This window comes from Ambystoma mexicanum, chromosome 4p, assembly GCF_040938575.1.
Source record: "Ambystoma mexicanum isolate Mex_15411 chromosome 4p, UKY_AmexF1_1, whole genome shotgun sequence".
NCBI lineage: Eukaryota > Metazoa > Chordata > Amphibia > Caudata > Ambystomatidae > Ambystoma > Ambystoma mexicanum.
Window position 1 is genome coordinate 679,281,124 of NC_090927.1, and position 22,180 is coordinate 679,303,303.

At 41.4% G+C, this 22,180-nt stretch overlaps 1 protein-coding gene across 1 annotated transcript in view; it reads right to left on the bottom strand.

Moving 5' to 3' along the window:
* The window catches only part of ASRGL1 (asparaginase and isoaspartyl peptidase 1), a 568,063-nt gene that overhangs the window by 500,666 nt on the left and 45,217 nt on the right, over nt 1-22,180 (bottom strand). The window contains exon 4 of the mRNA XM_069606224.1: nt 18,946-19,088. Within this exon, the coding sequence (XP_069462325.1) occupies nt 18,946-19,088 (143 nt within the window). The remainder of the gene's footprint in view (nt 1-18,945; nt 19,089-22,180) is intronic.

Sequence of the window (22,180 nt, forward strand, 5' to 3'; positions counted from 1 at the left end):
TTTGCTGTTTTTGGTTGAAGGCGTATTGTTGCTTGAAATGGGTGCACTGTTTGAATTATGATGCTGTCATATAAATTAAGTTGTTGTAGGGGTATTGGTAGTGGATATAATTCCAAATTATTTGTGATAGCACGTGAAGGAGTTTGGTTGTTGTCAAGTTTTGTAGTACAGTAACTGCAAAGTATTAAGGGGTCAGTTATTTCTTATTTGTTTTCGGCTATAAGGTAGAGAGCTAATTCAAACCATTTAGAATCTTCATTGTCTTCTATTTTGTATGATAGGTCTACAGTTTGTGTTACTTTTATAAAAAGTTCTGCGGCAACATACACACACATGGTTTGGTACATCAGCTGATGTACTTTTAAATTTTAGTATTTCTTTTATGTATGTGTGTAGTAATAGGTGGCCATGCATAGAATTGTTGCTAATTTGGTTTAAAGCTATTTCATTCTGTAAGTGGCTTTCACTTCCAAAATATTTTTTCTGGATACAGTCCATTTCTTCAAGTAAGTCTTTTGCTGTAGCATGTAGAAGGATGTTATTTAAATTGGCTAGTGCTAAAGCCGGACTTTTAACATAGTACAGTTTATAGACTAGATTTCTTATAGTTGAATGATGTGTTGATATCCTTTTGATATCATGGAAGGTGGTTTTGCAAGTAGGTCCTGTAACACAGGCCAATGAATGTCCTTGTAGTCCTGTGTACTTGCGTAGTGAACAGGTATCCATATTTTGCAGTAGTTTAATTTTGATTTTGTCTTTGCCTTTCACATATTGATTGAGGAATTGGCGTAAAGATTTGAAAAATGTTTTGGGAATGTTACACATTGACGTACATGGCCATTTGTATACTAGACGTTCTGATTCAGTTGAATGGAGAGGTAATTCTAAGTTTTCAGGGCATATTTTTGTAAGCAGCATTTCTTGTTCCATTATGGTATCATAACCTCGACCACTGCTACGTATGGCAATTGTATTTGTTTGCTTTTGTTTGAATGCTTCTTCATTAAAGTATGGTTCTGTGCTTGTAGTGTGACTCCATTCATCTCCGCAGATATTTAAGAAGTTCTTTCTGTTGACATTTCGTTTCTTGAGAAGTCTTTTTTGTAATTTAGTCATTAGTTTTGTTAGTGGTTTCATTTTGTTTAACACTAAAATAAATAACTTTCTTTTGAGAAGAATTGCACTATCAACGCTTCTAAGATTAATTTCCTACGATAGGTTTTAAGGGTTGAACCTGGTTTCTCTCCTGTTTTTATAAAATTTTGAAGGACTCTGACGGAACATTTTGGCTAAAATACTTTTTTTGGTATGCTTACTTTGCACTATATCAAGATTTATAGAAGCAGTTTTATCTGTAGTGATAGCTAATTTTTGTTAATTGTTTTCTGGTTTGTTTTACATTTTGATAGAGGAGGCAAAGTTTCTGTACTTGAAACTTCTTTTGTTTCACTAAATGACTGCGTTAGCTGTTTTGTTTCAACTTTTTTTACACATTCTGCTAGAGATGGATGCTTATGTTGGACACTTATTTTCATTTGCTCTACTTATGCGTTGCTTTCTACGGACTTCATTTTTGGTAGGCATTCTTTAGGGTCTGTTGAAAAAAATAAAGAAGGTATGGGTTGGGGTGTTCTGCAATGTATGTGTGCTGTGTGCATGAGTGTTTGAGTAAGATGATAAAGATGTATGTAATTGTGTATGATTGTGCATTGGGCAACTACAACTAGTAGGGATGGGTATTCTTGAATTAATGTGCTACTAAACTGGGGTTCAGATGAGAGAAAAATGTAAGCTAGTGGGGTGGAGAAGTACAAATAGTAAATCTAATGCTATACAATTAAATCAGTTGTTTGTTCTATAACATCAAAAGTCTAGCGGCTGAGTTGGGTCATTTGTGTGTCGAAAAATAGGAATTTGTGGGCCATTCTCGCTGTAAATTGCTGTTTAAGAAATGGGGATTTTTGGACAGAACGGTGCACAATCTCTATTTTTAGGCACAGAAATAGCATGAATTAACCTTACAGTGTGTTTGAGTAATAATACAAATATTATGGTGGTATTCAACTTACTTTTTTTCTAAAATGAGCAGGTTTCTTCTTGGTTGTTCTTTGTACTTCAAATTCGGCTGCATCTTCTCAGGAGAATGGTCTTCACTGCAATAGTAAAAGAAACATTAGTAATTTTGTTTGTATATAGCACTCTGTTTAATTTAGACATTGATTTTTTTAATTGACATCCTCAGCGCTTTCCTCAAAACCATGAAAACTATCTTATTCACATAAGATACGTCGCACCAGTTCAATACATATCATGTTCTTAATGAATAAACTGTATTGCAATGACTAACAGTAGCAAACAAAATATCAGTTCTATGCTTTGTGAAATTCATACTGTACCACTGAATACCACTATTCCTGTAACTAAGCTCTTGCAAGTAACTAAGCTCTTGCAAGTAATAGTGCCTCAATGTCGTGGGCTGCTTGCGCTATATAAATATAAGTAAGTAAATAAATAAATGTTTATGTTATTGTACAAGTATTGTTGTTTGAGATTTGAACATAGTGTGTGCATGCAATTTGGTTTCACTATATGCACTCTATTTTATTTAAAATATGTTAGTTCAACATGCTTTGAATATGTGTGTGTAAAATGAAATTAAATAGTATCCATAAAAATACTCTTGACCTAAGAGTGCTACCTGACTCCAAACTCACATCGGCCGAATTGCTGTCTGTCAAACTAGCACTCACACCTAACCAAACAGCCACCATGCACCTAATCTATAGACCTCCAGGACCCGCTCCAACATTTGTCAGTGAAATCTCCACTCTCCTCCTCAACAATACAAAGATCAATTCGCAAACAATCATCCTAGGCGACCTTAACTTAGGTCTTGGTGACTTAAAAGATCCGGTGGCCTCTGACCTGGAGATTGCACTATCTGACCTCGGCCTTACCTTATACATCCAAGAGCCTACCCATATTAAAGGTAGAACACTTGACTGGTTAGCTGGCTCCAATTGCAATATCAAAGTCCTTAACAATTCCCCCTGTCTATGGTCCGACCATCACATTATAACTTTCAACATTGAAGCCACACCACGAATCCCGTCACCATTAGCCCCAGCACTCCCAACTCGAAGCAAAAAAGATATAACCAAGGAGAAACTCCTCCCATTGTTACTCCCGTCCCTTAACACAGCCACCAACTCTTACTCTGATCCAACCTCACTAGCACACACCTACAACCAAACAATGCGAACCGCCATTGATTGTATAGCACCTCTCAAACTTAGAAAGGCCAAACCTCAAGCCTATCTTAACTCATGGTTCACACCACAGCTAAGATCGCTCCGCAAAGCCAAACGCTGTGCCGAAAATCGATGGAAAAGCCACCCCTCAGACGAGCATAAAGACAGTTTCCTCCTAGCCTCACTCTCCTACAAAGATGCCATCATCACGGCAAAAAAGGAATCTTTCAACAACCGCATTATACAAGCCGACTCGAACTCCAAGGAACTCTTTAAAATCCTAAGAGAGCTTGAAACTCCAGTCTCCCCCCCCAGACACATGCGTGAAAGATAGTAAATGGTGTGCCAACATCCAAGCAGCCTTACTAAATAAAATCTCCACACTACAAGACAAAATCAAAGATAAACAGGACAGCCTGAAGCGCGACAATCACGTTCATTCCCTCACTAAGGCCCCCTTACCAGTCCCTACCAATATCACACCATTCGCATTCTCTCCACTTACCGTGGCAGAGGTAGAAAATATAATTCTCAGAATTAAGCCAACTAACTGCCAAGGTGACCCGTGCCCAGCCCATACTATCAAGGACTCAGCGCATGAGTTGGCCCCATTCATCACAGCCTTCATCAACTCTTCCTTTCAAACAGGTATTGTCCCGGACAATCTGAAGGACGCTTGGGTTATCCCACTGCTTAAAAAACCTTCCCTAGACCCCAACATTCCCACTAACTTCCGACCTATCACCACTGTACCATTTCTGCTCAAGATCCTAGACCGTGCCGCATACTTTCAGATCCAAAATTACTTGGAAACTAATAACTTGCTACGTCTACGACAATCTGGTTTCCGCCCCAGACACGGGACAGAGACCGCTTTATTAGACCTTAAAACTCAAATCGAGGTTCTAAAGGATCAAGGCAAACTAGCACTGCTACTACTTCTCGACCTCTCAGCCGCATTCGATCTGGTCAACCATCAGATCCTGTGCGAGCACCTCCATTCAGCTGCCAACTTCTCTTCCTCAGCTGCGGCTTGGATCAAATCCTTCATGAGCAACAGATCCATGAGAGTCTTTGCCCCATCCGCAGCCGCGGACCCCTCCCCGATTCACTGCGGCGTTCCTCAGGGATCTTGTGTGTCACCTACACTTTATAACATTTTCACTAAACCACTCTTTGATGTGCTTGACTATCTGGGTGTCTCCTATACCAACTATGCGGACGACACCCAGATACTCATCCCCATCACTGGTGATTATCTAGGTGACACCAAAGCCCTTAACGACATCTACTTGGTCATCCAAGCCTGGATGGCCCAACATCAGTTGTGCTTGAATGATGACAAGACGGAGCTCCTAATCTTGGGCACTGCACAACGCCTGAGCAGACTAGAACCGTCCTATCAATCATTCAACATAGATGGTAATATCATTCGTGTCTCAAAAGATACCAAAACGTTAGGTTTCTACCTTGATGCCACACTTTCATTAACCCGACAAACTAATGCTGTCAGATCTGCGTCTGCATACACATGCAAACTTATCGCAGCTTGCAGACCATTCCTCACTACGTCTAACAGCGTTACGCTAGCGAGAACCCTTATTATGGCTAAAATTGATTACTGCAGTGCTCTTTATCTTGGCACCAGCCAAGAGAACCTGAACAGACTTCAAACGACACAAAACAACGCCATTCGTGCTGCTCTAAACATTCCCCGACGCCACCACATCACAGAAACCAGAAGTAAGCTAAATTGGCTACCTGTCAAACAGAGAATTTCACTCAAAACACTTGCCCTTACGCACAAATGCCTAGCCAACAAAGCCCCTATCTACCTTGGCAGTCGACTATCGCGCCACTCTACCTCCCGACCTCTAAGAACAGCCCAATCCCACTGTTTAGCGATCCCGAGATTTAAATTGCAAAAAGCAGGGGGCTCAAGTTTCCCCGTCTTAGCTTCCAAGTTATGGAACTCCCTCCCTGTCTCAATTAGAGCGGAAGACTCTTTCAATACCTTCAAAGCCAATACTAGATCTTGGCTCTTCAACCAGCTTTAAGGCCGTCCTCGCGCCTCTTCCCGACCTACCCGACTTGCCGACCACTACTATCACCTATCGGCACTGAAACTTTTGTACATATGTATATAAGATCCTCTTGCAAATATATATAATGACTCTTTGCTAGACCTGCATATTGGAACCCATGTTTGTAATGATGCTCTGTTATACCTGCATATCTGTAACCTTGTACAAATTGCGCCCTGATGCCTCCGGGCCTGCGGGTTTGCGCGTTATAAATAAAATACAATACAATACAATACAATAAAGGTTTGTAAGTGACACTTGATTTTAGGAGATGGAAAAAAAGACAGTAAGTTCATTTTACAGATGATACAAGCTAAAAGTCAGTTTATCTGTTTATATGAAACTAGAAGAATTGTACATGTACTTTACAGAGAATATGCATACCTGTAGTTTGTGTTCATGCATATGGATATGCATGGAGCTGCAAGTAGAAATCTTGGAGACTTGTACAGTATTTCTTGTAGAAGGTGCTTTCCAATGAAATGACAATTGTACTCAGAGAGATTAACAGTACATTTGCAGTGCTGATCTATGATGATACAGTTAGATGTAGAGGTCTTCTATGTGATTGGTGGATGGTCATGTGACTTTCTGCTACATCCAATGAGGGAATGGCATAGAGAGTGAAGTAGAAATGGTAGAAGGGCTGTCCATGTTACGATATGTCCGCGGACATGGCGGTAGTTCGCGGACATCGGGTGTTACATCCAGGGATTTTTGGGTTGGGAAGCCATGCAAATGAGAATGAGCATAGAAAGGGATTGGTCAGGAAAGTTTAGTGGGTGTATTGTGCCAGGAGAGAGTTTCTCAAATACTCTTTTTGCTGAGAGAAGAGAAGATAGCTATGGCTGTGTGTTTCAGAAAACAGATTGTTTGAATTTTGGAAGACTCGTGGATACATTGGTTGAAGGTGCATGCAGAAAGCTGTGGAGTAGCTGTAGATCTTGGATTCCCACATGTGGAAGTAAAGTGGCATGGAGTACATGGAATGAAGTGGTTGGACTTGCTACCTCTCTGTGCTACTTTGGAGACAGAGCAACATCCAGATATAATTATAATTCAATGTGGAGGGAACAGTTGAGGACATGCGTCTGGAATTTCTTTGCAATTTGCAATGAAAGAAGGACTTGGGAAGGTCATGGACATGTTTCCAAATTCTCAAGTAATTGTTTCACGGATTGCGCAGAGACAAATGTGGCTTTGTTCTTCTTCCTTTGGTCCACAAATGGAGAAAGCAAGGCGCAATGTCAATAAGGCTGTTTGTGCCTTTCTAAGAGATTTTGGCATGTCCTCTTTTCACAATGAAAATATTATGTTTCGTAGTACATACATTTTTCGTAGAGATGGAGTCCATCTTACTTATGCTGGCAATCAGATTTTTCTGAGAAATGTACAAAATGCATTGCAACCTTTTTTAGAATTACCGATCCATTTTGTAGAAGGCGTTGAGTATTTTTAATTTTTCAAACACAAACACCACCAAAAGGCTCTGTTCAGAGCCACCACTTCCTACCAGAGAAAATTGCAATAATTATGATAGGGCAGCACCCCAAAATTTTAGATGTCCGCAGACTGTCCACGGACTTCTAAAAAATACACATGGTCCTGCTTCATTTATTTTCACTTCTATTTTTTAACTGTGAAAGGCGGCTTTGAAAAGAGCCTTATTTTTTTAAAAATTTTTGTTGTTTTATATTTTTTGGGTTTTTTTATACAAGACACTAGGAGAGGAGGGGGAAAGGAGGGTAAGCGGGGGACACCAACCACGGGGATAAGAAAGGGCGAGCTGAGAGAGGAAGATGTAGAGTGGGTTTTATTTGGGTAGATAGCAGATCTTCTCGTGCTCTGAGACGATAGTCTCAAAAGCACTTCAAAGTCGCTCCCCCCTGCAGAGTACTGCATCGCAGTACATACACACAACTGTGACCCTTGAAAGGTAAGGGTCATCAGCATTGTGTATGGCCTGTGAGGCAGCTTGAGGAATACGCTGTCCCACAGGAGTGTTCCTTGTGGTGACAGGATCAGAAACGGAGGATGAAGTAGAGGAAGTCAACCTACTACGCTCTTCGCAAGGTAAAACCTTGCGAATGGGCCCAGTGTGGAATGACTTTAGGTGTCGCTTCATGGTAGTGGTCCCAAAGCTGTACGAACCAAGCCTCCCGCGAGCGAGTACCATTTTGCACTCGTTGCAGGTGACTTGGTTCGCACGAGCCTTAGGACCATTCCCACGAATGGTAAATAACCGCCACACCCAAGACTCACGCCGAGTGCGGGTAGTAGGGAGTTCAACTACCTCATCCTCGTCATCCTCCTCTGCATCCTTACTCCTGTTCCCCTCTTCAGGCCCTTGGGGAGGTGGTGGAGGTGGTGCTGAGGCAGATGCAGCACCAGGCGGCAGCAGTGCAGCCATGGATGCCATCAGGTTCTCGATGGAAATCTGCAGTTGGCAGTAAAATTTGCTGTGCTCTGTAGGATAGCCAGAAACACAATGAGAATAAGCTCTAGGGCGGGGTCTTTTATAGGGGTGCTTGTACGCGGTTCGTGGACATGCGCGCTGTCCGCGGACAGATCGAACACAAAAAAAGTTTCAAAAAGTATATAGAAACTCAGGATTAGTATGTGGGACTTGTGCTATGGTGAGTTTTTATTGAAAAATATTGTGGATTACTTGAAAATGTACTTTTAAATTGTTCGGGGACACGAACAGTGTCCGCATTCAGAACACGCGATCAGCGTGGGCGTGGTCACATGATAGCTTCGCGAACATGTCCGCGAAGGGAGTGGCTGTCCGCAGGACACCAAATGCACGGACAGTGCTTTGCGCATGCGCGTTGATGTTCTACGGACACTGTTCGGGTCCTGAAGTAATTAAAAGTGCGTCACACGTCAAACGAACAGTTACGGACAGGCATTTGTTCTTAGAACAGTTTCAACTTGCTTGCGAACAATACGGGCAGGCAGAGCGTCCTCAGGACACCTCCATTTTTGTTTCTTTACGGACATTTCAGGACACCGCGTGTGTTCTTAGAAAACTTTCAACTTGCATGCAAACATTACGGAGAGGTATAGTGTTCTAAGGACACCCCTATTTCATTTACGAACATTATAGGGCACATGATGTGTTCTTAGAACAGTTTCAACCTGCGTACGAACAAAACGGACAGGCATACCTTTCTCAGGACATCCCTATTTTGTTTATTTATGAACATTTCAGGACACCGCGTTTGTTCAACAGTTTCAACTTGCTACCGAACTATACGGAGAGGTATATTGTTCTTCAGGACACCTCCATTTTTGTTTCTTTACAGACATTCCGGACACCCGCGCTGTCCGCGGACACCTAAATTGCTTTTTTTTAAAAAAAATATATGAAATGAATTAGAACACAATATAAAAATGTAACTTTATTTAACATGTATGATTAATTTATGAAAGAGAAGGTGAGGCAGAAACAAACAAAAACAGGAGAATTAGGGGTTTCAACAGGATTTGTATGAGGTGAAGAAGGGATGGAAGTCTCATCAAAACATTTTGGTTCATGGAGAGGGTTTGGGGATAATTGACTGGGATATGGTGAGGGGGGCAGGTACATGTGGGACAATGGTACGTGGTTTTTTGTTTAAAATGATCTTCCACAAAGTTTTTTAAATTATTAAAATTAGCCAACAGTAGATCAATTTTTTCTTGTATGCTGTGAAGAATCTTATCCATAACAGCTTTTTCTGTAGTACTTTCTATTTTGGTATGCTCTGTACAAAAAAATGTTTATATGTTAAATGTATATAAAATAATAATAATAATTAAATGGTTTATATTGTAAAATGTCTACCATTAGATTCACTATCTTCTGACATTTCCTCATGTGGGAAATGCTCCTCTAGCCACTCCAGAGTACTAGACGTTTCTGTAAGAAAAAAAACATTTCATTTTTTTTATCTAATACAGAAAGTTTATAAATATATGAGTAAAATGCAGTACACTTACTATTTCAGGTAAGGTATGTTCTGAGTGGTCTGTAGATCTGCAGTTGTTCTTGGTTGAGGTGTTTCTGTGAGGTAATTGTGTTGGAAGCCTATCTTTTTGCTTTTGGTATATTCCATTTTAGAACATATTGTATTTAAATGAATGGTTAGTGTGTTACATATATGGGTTAACTTTTTATTTATTACTACATATAATGTGTATGTGTGCTGTTTGTGAATTTGTAAAATGTTCATATGTTATGATATAACAATTAAACATACCCCCCTAGAGTTTTTGTGTAGTGGTGCTGTTGTCCGAACATGTCCACGGACATTAAAAGAGTTTGCGGACATCAAACTCAGTAGAGGGGGTTCAGTATGTTCAATTTTACATGTACATAAAATCAGAGTTATTATTATTAAATTGTGCTACTAAAAACCTATGAAATTCAGTGAAGAAACTTTGTTAAAAGGGACGTTATGTTCCAAGTAAAACCGAAAAACCCCTGAAATTCGCCAGTTATGGTAAGCTAAGCAACCATAACTCGCGCCACCACCGTGCACTGCTAAGACTAACACCCACAACAAAGATGACATCAGAAATGTCATTGATGACATCACATGTGTATTTACTTTTCATGAAATATGTGTACAAGGGATTCTTATCATAATGTTGAGAAAAAAGCGTCAAGGATCATTGCAATAAATATAACCTAATTAGTGCATTGAACGATGCATTGATATAAACAGCATTCTATTATGGGGTTCTATCTAGTATACTAAGCTACTCATGCAGAAACATAGCATTGTGTGCAGCATACATGATGAAGGTATAATATTCATAATGTTGATATGTTGAATAATGAAATGATAATTGTTTTATCAATAGATTTTTGTGTACTGTGAAATATGTAATAAGTAGCTAATAAAACCCATGTATTACATAATTGCATTACTACAGACAAAACACAAAGAGACAAGAACACATACAAATATGGGTATATACAGGGAAAGTGAAGTTAGCAAAAAAGCAGAAGTACTAGCAGAAACAATTCATAACCTAACTGATTATTTTCATGCAAATGAATGATTGCTCTGTTTCAAGGCTGCTATTTACCCTATGTATATGTATCACATAATGGGATTGGACCCTAAGGAAAGTAGTGCGAGTACAATGTATACAAATATGAGCATATACAGGGAAAGTACAGCCAAACAACAGAACTATCAGAACGTGCTGATAACTCTATTGATTATCTTTATGCACAGAAAGGATTGCTGTCTTTCAAACTTGTGTCTTCCCCTATGTATACGTTCCATATGATGTGACTGGACTCTAAGGGAATTACTGTAAGAACCTACTTGAAGGATAGGTATACAAATATAGTATGTTTACAATTTTTAGTTCCCGACTGTTACTGAAGAAAACCATGTGGCCTAGATATGTCAGTAAAGGAAAAATGAGGGAGCCAGACATGTGATGTCATCAATGACATTTGTGATGTCATCTTTGATGTCTTGGGTGTAAGTCTTAGCAGTGCACGGTGGTGGCGCGAGTTATGGTTGCTTAGCTTACCATAACTGGCGAATTTCAGGGGGTTTTCGGTTTTACTTGGAACCATAACGTCCCTTTAACAAAGTTTTTTCACTGAAATATATATCACACTATTTCATATGTATACAAGGATCACCAATGGGGTGATATTACAATCAACAATCTCTTTAATCAGGAGTATGGGTAGAAAAAATAATGCAGCATAGAATAAAACTTTGTGTGGGTTCAGTCAAATGCAATGTCACTTTTTCCTCCTGCACACTACTCAATCCCCCCTATATGCAAGATAAAGAGATGGAAGGAGAGAAAACAGGTTTCAAGAATACTAACTCAACAAATACAGTTTCAATTCCAATTTCTGCCAGCAAACTCAGAGAGAAACAGGAATGATGGCAAACAGGTCAAATACTTTTGAATGTGGCTTTGAATGAATGGTTAAAAACACTGAAAAATGGATTTAATTCACTAAATTGGATTCACAACTAGTGGGAGCCGCTTTGTATAGTTTCAGATAAACACTAGCAATGATTATTGCGTCACTAGCAGATGGAACACTTAATTCTGAGGTCGGATGCAAAGAACAGTTGTTTTACACGTGATGAAATTGAGCCAAATGAAAAATTTGCGGGAACATTTTCCACACGCGAAAAGCGCAATTGCGGAAAAACTAGAAAGAGTTGGAATGCGGTTTTGGGTTCTCGGAAAGCTGAGGATGTTTCTAGCATGCACAGTAGGGAAGTTACGGAGGTTTTAGTAGAGGTCGGTTTTTCTCAGAAAGTCAAAATTTGCAAAAGAAAGATGCACTTTGAATATTAAAAACAATATTTCTTTACACTAGGGAGTCTATGAAGCCACAAGCTACACGACAGCACAGCCACCAACCCAGCGACGTCTCTGGATGGTTTCTACCTGCCGAGACGCTGGTCTTTCTTTAGCAAATATATTAGCGCAAAGATGATTTTAACACTACTATCATCAATGGACTATAGGGATGAGAGAAAAATTCAGGTAAGAAAAGATTCTCTACAATGCAGTTCTGGATACAATAGAATGGGTTTGGATAGGATTACTTATGGATAAGGTAATTGCTATGGACAATTCTATGCTATAGATACTCACTACTACTTTTTGGAATGGACCCGTCGGGGATCTGGTCAAAGACTTCTGGACTGGAATTCTGCTAGCCCGCCGGACAGGATTCAGGGCGCTCGGGTTCTGCACTCAGCACGGCACTCTGGACACTGCACGGCACTCTGGACTGTATCTGACGGGTTGGTTCTGGTTCACAGCTATCTGGTTACAGCTCTGCTCTACTGGTTTGGATCTCTGGATTCTAGCAAGAATTCTTAGCGAGAAAGCAGAAACAGCACAGCCAGGCTGTTCTTTTTGGGTCGTTTCCCCTTGGAGGTCTGGGGGAAAATCTGGTTTCAGGATTGCAAAAGGCCAAGCTGAGAAGGGTTCAGCTTTGGAAATGGGCCTTTCTGCTTTCAAATTTCTGGAGTCTTGGAATATAGATTTCTCTTGCAAAGTGCTTCGCCAGCGATCAGATGGTGGGTGAATGTGTGTCTGTCTAGGTCCTAAACTGTCTCTATTTATGTATTTCCCAAAGGGGTGAGTAGGCTGAATTATACTAGGCACACCCTCTAGGAATCCTATTGGTTACAGTTTGTCCTCTCCCCTGATTTGAGAAGAACACCTGGTGTCATGATGCTGCTGTATTTTACAATCCAGGGAGAACCTCCCCTTTGTTTCTGCACCGTAAATCTATTTTTCATATAAAGCATATTTACAATATTACCAACTTGCTAGCAATAACTATTACTAAAACAACATTCATTAAAACCCATTCGACCTAATTGCTTTTCTACCCTTACCTTGTACGTATGTTAATCGTACTGGGTAGGGATTTTAAAGTGCATAGTGCATTTAGCAGCTTTGGTTGTTATGTAATTTTAAAGTGACAAGTGCATAATTAAAACATCTTCTCCCACCTTGTTAAAATACAAAGGTGTGTCTAAAAAACTACAACTTATAGGTCTCCATGACTCACCCCCGATGCATGATCATATTGTACTGGTATCCCATCCACGATTTACTTCATAGAGCTAGGGTCTACGCAAGGGCCGGCAACATTACCAATGTATCAGTTGTCCATGCTTTTTATACCTATTCTGTGCATACTCTGATATCTACTAGATCTTATGGAAATGGCATGGTGGTGTCCATAATCGAATGATTAACTGTGTTGAATCTCTACTCCGGCCCCTGTACGTTTACTTGCTTTATAAGGTTCTTAATGCACAGAAACTCTCCATTTTGTCCATAGTGGTTGAATTGGAGATGACATAGTGGTCATTACGTAGCAATGGACCAGACCTTTTATCCCAAAAACACCCCCCAATAATTATGGGTTACTGGGTGGTCGTTGAGCTGTGTTAATCCAGCTTAACCTTCTTCCCACCAACATTGTAATGTCTCCCTTTGTCCCCTTCTCTATTCTCCCGGCCTCTTGAAAAGAAAAATGTGTGCAGAATTAAAATTCATTTGCAACAAATGTGATCAAAAACAAACAAACACAGAACTACCTACACCATAAAAATTGTTAAAAAAAGCATTAAAAACGACTACTTAATAACATATGCACCCAATTCTAAAGTCAGGCGTTTCTTGTTAGTCCCTTTTTACAGAAAATCTCTTCACTCTTCTAACGTCAAGATGCAAATGTTTAAACTGAGTATTTGAAACCCAAAGTACAACAAGGTAAACAGCAAGTTATTGTTCTTCCAATGACATATGGGTATGAGAACTTAAAAATTCCTTTAGCAGCCCAGAAAGGTGTATAACTCCTCATCAATGTTATGCCCGTTGGGCTGTTTGCTTTCAAAGTCTAGTATACACCTCGTTTCTTTTTGTCTTAGCTGCTTCTCCTTGTCACCTCCACGAGGGCCCAATTCTATTTTACATACACCAAATAATCTGAAACTGTCTATTTCCTTGTTGTGGCATTCATAAAAGTGTTTGGCCATTGGATAGTTCACATCATTACGTGGAATGGCTCGCACATGCTGTTGTATGTGGATCTTTAACTTGCATTTCGTGCTGCCAATGTAATATTTCTGGCAGGCACAGGTGAGGGCATAAACTACATAGTCAGTTTCACAGGTAATCCGTTGTTTGATCTATTTTGTGCCCCGTCACTGGGTGTGTAAAAGTGTCCCCATCAATTGCATATTTACATATATTGCAGCGTGTGCATTTATGAAAACCTTTCCTTTTTGCTGTTAACCAGTTTCCTGAAATCTTCTCTTCTTCCTTGGTCATGAAGCTTTGGACCAGCATATCTTTGAAGGATCTATTCCTTCTAAAAGTCACCTCGGGATGGGGTTTAAGGCTTTTGGCTAAATCCGGGTCAGCTAGCAAAATGCTCCAGTGTTTCTGCAAAATGTGTTTAATGCTTTTTGACTGATTATCAAACGTTAGTATACATCGAGTGCTCGTTCCCCCTTCTGATTTTTCTTTGTTCTTATTGCCAGCCAATAGAGTATGTCTCTCGATTGCTCTAGCTTTCAGGAAGGCTCTCTCGATGACTTTCTTCGGATACATCTGCCGTTTGAAACCTGCTTTCGTCAATTTGCTCTCTCTGTCGTAAGACTCCAAGGTAGTGTTGTTTCTTCTGAGTCTTACGAATTCCCCATAGGGGACACTCCAGATCACATGTTTGGGATGTCCGCTGTGTACATGTAGAGGAGTATTTGAGCCAATCTTTTTCCTGTGCAGCTCGCAGGTTATTTTGTCATTCACAATTCTGATGTTAACATCCAAAAAGGTAATCAGTGTCCGGCTGTGAGTCTCAGTAAATCTTAAGTTCTTATTGTTTTGATTCAGTACCTTAACGTACTCCAACCATTCCTTTGCAGTCCCTCTCCAGATGACAAACAGGTCCTCGATGTATCTTAACCATAGAACCACATTTTGCGTATATATCTGATTTCCCTCTGACCATGCATCAAGTTCTTCCCATGCCCCCAACATCAGGTTTGCATAGGAAGGCGCAAAGGTTGTTCCCATTGCTGTCCCTTGCATCTGCTTGAAATATTCATCATTGAATAGGAAGACATTGTTCGTAAGGCATAAGTTGATCATTTGCATCACCATCTCATTATGTTTCAAAAAGTTCAAAGATTTAGTATTCAAATAGTGTAGACATGCTGTTTTCCCTTCCTCATGTCCGATCGACTTGTAGAGGGAGACAAGATCCATAGTGGCCATCAGGTATTCTTTTTCCCAGGGAATGTTTTCTATTTTGCACAGGAAATCAGTAGTATCTTTTACAGATGAGGGAAGTGTACACACAAAAGGGAACAGTTCCTCGTCAATATATTTCGATATGTTTTCCAATGCTGAGCCTATTAGGCACACAATTGGTCTCCCAGGTGGTTGTTTCAGATTCTTATGAACTTTGGGTAAAAAGTATATTGTCGGAGTTATGGCATTGCTGATCCACAAAAATGTGTATGTTTCTTCCGATATAATACCCATTTCTTCATATTTCTTTAGAAAGGATTTCACTGTTAGTTCTAATTCCGGCATGGGGTTGTCTTTCAATCTCGTGTAGCACTTGATGTCATTGAGCTGTTTATAAGCCTCCTTGATATATTCAGTTTTGTTCTGTAGAACAATGTTGAGTCCCTTGTCTGAAGGTTTTATAATACAGTTCTTCAGTTCCTGCAGATCTTTTAATGCCCTTCTCTCATTTCTTGTCAAGTTGTCTTTCAATGTTGAGTTTTTTGTTTTTCGACGTAAGCTTTTTAAATCTTCTATGACGTGGCTTTGAAACACTCCAATATTACTGGCCACATTTGTAGTTGGATTGAATTTGGATTTCGACTTCAAATTACTTTTCGCCATCCAGTCTGTTCTGATTCCTACTTCTGCAAGATCGGTCGATGGGGTTACTTCTCCCATGTCAGTTCCTTTCTCTAGTTCCATAAAATCAGTAAGTATGTCGACTTCCCTAATCATGATCTCTGTTTTTCCTGTCTGTGCTATATATATATATATATATATATATATATATATATAAATAAGTGACCCAAATACACGCCTCCGGCTTGTATTGGCCGCAGTGGTCTAATTTGGTAAACACTCAGGCCTGAGACTTAACAGCAATAAATCGGACATATTCCCCCTAACAGATAACACACAGAGGCCCGGTAGACATGCAGGCTGAAGTGGGCTCCTAACAATGTAAAATACGTGTGGATAGAGGTCATTCGATCGCATAAGTTGGCAATGGACTTGAACTGTAAGAGCTATATAGAGACGCTGAAGACTGAGCTAAAGCGATGGTTGTGTCTTCCGGTTTCATTGGCCAGGTGCCTAGCAATGGTGAAAATGAATTCTCCTGAAACTTCTCTATTGTTTCCACAACATTCCAATGTGGCCTGGTAAGCTCTTCTTTAACAAGCTGACTGGGATATGTTCCTCATTTGTCTGGAATGGTCGAAGTAGAGTGAAATGGCAAAGAATGACATTATCATACAAACAGAGCAGCATGTCGGCCATGGATTTTCAATTATATTATTTGGCAGATACATTACACCACATTCTGGCCACAGCAGGAACCAGATGCTCCACATGTGTGACTTGAATAACTCTGCCGAGGTAACAAACCCCTGTTTCTGATTCCGGCAGGTAATAGCAACCAGCGCATACATGGTCTGGACCGGGTGTGAGCCACACAAGATGCCTGGGCCAAGCATCTCAGGTGCTCTAATTGCGTGATACTGTTCGATAGAAACTTACCACTGTGGGGGCTAGGAGCTATACATCCTACACTAGACACAATGCTGGCCGCCCATTGGAGCACCGCCGGTATACGGGGACCTGTTGTCTCTAGTAACTTCATTACATTGGACGCAATAAAATGATATGTGGGGGACACGTCATTACAAAGATTTCAATATTATCGTGTCAGGGCTGCACTGTCCTTGTGCTGGCCGTCGACACCGGTAGAGCCAGAATGCACCCCCTCTCTACAATATAAAGTCACTTATTCTATCAGCAAGAAATCCATATAAATGCTATACAAACTGTGGCAAAAAGCAACTGCAGGGCACCTATTTGCTGCTAGAAGTAAATGATAAGAGGACTTGGGAGTGAGCTTCACCAATACACAACGGTCACAGATCTGCATGCTAACAAAACAAGTATCACTGAACACCAGATACCGCTTGATTCACTTTAAAATACTCAATATGCCTGCATTCCTATCGATAATTTACCCAACCACCAAACGAAATTGGCCTAGATGCTGTAGCGAGGGGGGTGCATTTAAGGCATATGTTATGCACTGCCGACCCTCTCTGGGTTCTGGCTGGAGGTTTGTGCTACACTGGATGAGATCATGGGTTCAACCGTTGACACCGACATCGGCTGATAACATGTTGGGTTATGTGGGCAAAATGAGCCAGCTGAGGCGTAGTTTTCTGAATCTAGTACTAAACCTATCCAAAAGGCGGCGGATACGAAAGGATCCCCCGACATTGTCAGATTGGATGCAGGATGCTATCTGGGCAAACGATATGGAAGAATTATAGATCTCTGCACTTACAAACTGGAAATGGACCAAGCGGCATAAGGCATGACTTCCGCTAACTAAGTCAGAAGCGGTTTAAAACAGTTTGTTTTATGCTGTATGCTGTCTGCTCTTCAATGTTGCTAAATGCTTGTCTTGACTGAACTGATTGTTCAGCAATACTATTGGATGTGGACCTTTTATTTTTATTTTGGTTCATAAATATTTTTTTTTTTTAAACAGTCCCCAAAAATTATAAACACATATTGGCCTTAGTGTTAGGACGGAAGCAAGTATGGGTCCTGGCGATATTGGCTGCTTTGGGTGGGGTGTCCGCAGGAGGTTGGAGGCTTGCATATAGGATGTCCTAGGAACTGCTTTGCATTCACTTGCCTCTCCTAAGATGGTGGCCTCTTGAGACTGCAACCACCACACAAAACATGGCATACTTCTGGTTTCAGCTACCAAGACAGGAACACAAAGTGAAATTAGCCATCGTCAATACTACCCTACTCAAGCCTTAATGGGTGTGTGCGCTTAGCTCAGACTCCTGGCGGTTTGCCTCCCCTGCTTGCTCGCCTGCCCGCGCCAACCTGTATTTCATGCATCTACCTTGCCCCTTTCCAATTCCTCCACTCTTGCTTTCCTTGTGGAAGTCCGGATTTCCCATTTTCTCAACCCTGGTACTGGTTTCGGTGCCACAATATCACACAGACTATTCTGAACAGCTGGTCCAGACTCCTGTGCATTCTCTATGCCGCCATCTCTGAATTACTTCCAGTCTGCTGCAAGGGTATACCAGTCAACTATCTCTGGGTCCACCTACCATGTGGATTTACCTCAGCATAACGGCTTTGGCAGGACGACAGCCACATTTCAGCAAAACAAGAGCCAAGACCACTACGGGAAGACCTGTGCTTCACACTTGGTAAAACCACCCAACAGATTACACTATCACAGCAACTAACTTACTTTCTGTCAAACAAAGAAGAACATCTTACTGCCAAGTGTACAAGATGAGCCAGATGCCATGCAGGATTTAAAGCTAAATGCCAGCAGTTTGTCTTTTTATTCAGATGTAGAGATTACTTTATGAGACAAGCATTGCAATCAACATATTCTGTATTTACCCAATTTCCAAGCAGTATTAAAACCACCAGTTTGTTCCCTTAGCAGCCTTTAAATTCTTGTTGTGGGGATGTCCAATGTCCATATTTCGCATGTGCTCACACTGTGTTAGTGTTATATATTTGCTATGTGCACATTTGGTTGATTTCTTTTTGGAATTAACAAATATAAACACTACCATCAGATGGTTTGCTTTCTGTTCATACTCTTCGGGTAAAACACATTCAACCCAGAAAACAGTTTTAGAAACTGAGCTTTGGGAATTTGCTCAAGTTTCCCGTCACTTTTCCGTAAAATGTATGAGAACAAAGGAGTCAGTGGGGTGTGAATATACGCGACAGAGTTATGGTAACACATTTCTGACTGAAATGGACATTCAACATACCTTTTCCATTACAAGCCTGGCAAGCTTAATTGGGTTAGCTATACATCGGACGGCAGATACAGCTCCTGAGCCTAGATCTTTTCCATCCATGATGATGGCATCCATTTCTATTTCACCCTTCTCATTCAGCACAGAACCACAGCCTACGGAGGGGGCCAAACAAAACATTACATGAAAAATCATACCTGCTGGAGTTGTATTTGCATTCCCTGTGGAAACGTTTTAAATGCAAGATTGTTCTACAATCCTAATAGGATAGGAATTTAAAATGTAGAATTCACTGCCAATTGAAGAAATGCTAGTAATGTTTCAATCACAACCTATGACGAGCCTTAAATGAGATGTGGAAGCTCCCCAGGCAATGATATTAATTATGAGACGGAAAGTAGAAATATTCTGAAACACACAGAAATTGCTATCAGAAGACATTTTCAGTTTTGTTTTTTTGAGATCATACAAGGAATCCAAAAGTAATCCCAAAAAAAAAAAAGAATAATAATGTTCCCAAATACTTTGATGTGATAGTTCCAAATAGTTCATATACAAGAAGAGCCTACCTTTCCGATTCTAGACTCAACAAAAACTGTGGGCTACATCCATAAATTCACTAATTTGTTGCGCAATGTTTCTCACTTACAGTGGACAGATTTAACAACCCATTTCTTCAACTGTCCTTTTTGTTCTAAAAACAGCAACTTGAGCTATTTAAAGGAACACTCTGAGATGATCCACTGCGCTCTCACTGTGAGTTTGCATCGCATGGTAATACTGCTTCCATTTCTAGGCAAGGCAAGCCCAGAAGTGGCATGCGGGAAAAATGGAGCGAATTTGAAAAGTGCTTTCCTTCACCTTAATTGCATGCCAAAAAGCATCAAAGGACACATTTATTTATTTATTTTATTTTTGCATTTGTATAGCGCACAAACAGCTCTTGGGCATTGAGGCGCTGTTACTTGCAGGGAAATTAGTTACAGGGGATACAGGTACAGGTAGTTAATGCATTTGAATCTTATACAATAGTACAGTAGGGTGCATTTTATAAACATTCTGCAGGTTATCAAAAGATGCGTTCTGTAGGTAAGGGTGAGGAGCCCATCAGGTGAAAAGTGCTGTTTCCAAGGCTTTGCGGAAAGCCATGAGAGATACCTCGCTTCACAGAGTAGGAGGTAGGGCATTCCAGTGTGAAGGTGCAAGGTAGGGGAAGCTGGCGCCCCCTGCTCTGGCTCTTTTTACCAGGGGCACGCTCAGCATGTTGGCGTACGGTGTCCTGGTAGGCCTTGTAGAGGTGGAGGGGTGGATCCTTTGCGATAGGTAGTCAGGTGCGGAGAGGTGGATGCACTTATGGGTCAGTGTTAGGGCATTGAATATGATTCTCTCTTTTATTGGGAACCAGTGGGCTGATTTTCTGGCGGCCGGGATGTGCTCTCTTTTGGAGATGCCTTGAGCTGCACGGAGTGCATTGTTCTGGATGACTTGCAGTCTTTCCAGGTTTTTGGTGGAAGTCCCCAGGAAGAGTGCATTACAATAGTCTAGCCTGGAGCCTGTGATGGCTCTGGCTATGTTAGTGCAGTACTCCTTGGAGAGGAAAGGCCTAGCAGAGTTAATCAGTTTAGCATGGTAGGCAGCTGAAGAGGCGATTGCATTGACTTTTCTATTCATGGAAAGGTTGGAGTCTAGATAGACTGAGGGTTTTCACTGCGTCAGGTACTGGGATTTTGATAGAGTCGATGGTGAAATGGCTAAACTGAGTGTCAAGGTTTTTGAGTGTGTCAGAGAATCCTACCAGGAGTAGTTCTGTCTTGTCAGAGTTAAGGCATAGTCCGTTGGCTGCCATCCATGTCTGGATGGTGTTGTAGATGGTGTTGAGTGTTGTAGAGTCTGTGTTATAGTTCCCTGCGAGTGTGAGGAGGATCTGGGTATCATCAGCGTAGTTGGTGTAGGAGATACCCAGTGCATCGAGGATGAGGAAGAGGGGGCGTGTAAAGATTAGGAGAGAGGCAGGATCCTTGCGGCACTCCGCATAGCATGGTAGTGGGTGAGGCAGAGGCGGAGTCAGAAAATACTTGCATGGTCCTGCCTTCCAGGAAGGAGGTAATCCGGGCCGTGGCGTCAGGGGAATATTTGGCCATGGAGGAGAGGTGGTGGCAGAGGACGTTGTGGTCAACGAGGTCAAATGCTGCAGAGGTCAGGTAGTAGTCTTAGTAGTAGTAGTAGTAGTAGTAGGGCTGGTTTGCCTAGGTCTCTGGCATCGTCCATCAGATTTTTTTAAGTCAAGTAGGGCGGTTTCTGTCCCATGCCTTGGCCGAAGCCAGATTGGCGTAGCCCTAGGAGCTTGTTTTCCTCAATGAAGTGTTGCACCTGCAGGTAGGCTGCTTTTTCCAGTATCTTGAGTAGGAATGGGACGGTGGTGTTGGGCCTGTAGTTGTTGGGAGAGGTTGGGTCAAGCGCAGGTTTTTTTTAGGAGTGGTCGGACCCAAGATCCTTGAGGCAGGAGGGGAGTTTCCCTGTGGCAAAGGAGGCATTGACGAAGGCTGTCAGGAATGGTGCAAGGGTGTCGGTACAGTCCTTGATAATTGTGGCAGGGCAGGAGTCACCCTTACAGTTGGACGGCTTTATGGTTCTCATGATGTTGACCATGTCTTGCTCCTGTATGGCCTTAAATGAGAATAGAGGGGAGGCGCCAAGAGAGGGTGAGGGGGGCAGAGGTAGGAGGGTTGGAGAGCAATTGTTTAGTGGTTTGGATTTTGGTTTGGAGTGAATCTAGCTTGTTGCGCATGGCTGTATTTCATCACACCACATTTTATCTTTGGTAAAGTTTTGGGGGGCAGGTATAGGCGTCTCTAGCTCTCTGAAGATAGAGAAAATTTCTTTCATCTTGGATTTAGCATCAGATTCTAGATGCAAAGGATTTGGCTTTGGCAAGAATGATTGCCTTTTTGTACTCTTTGGAGCGAGCTTTGAAGTCAGTTTTGTCTTTGTCACAGTGGGAGGTTTGCCAGAGCGTTAAGTCGGCCCGTTTTTCAGTGCGGAGTTTGAGGAGGTCTCGGGTGAACCAAGCATTGGCATGACTGGATGGTTTAGTTTTGTGCGGCTTGAGAGAGGCAATAGAGTTGACAGCTAGTTTGATAGCGGTGTCATAGGGCAGGGCGAGGGCCTCAGGGTCAGTGGAGAAGGGTGGTCTGAAGGTTGGCTCCTGGAGGAAATGGAGTAGCCTTTCTTTGGTAAGTTGGCGGGA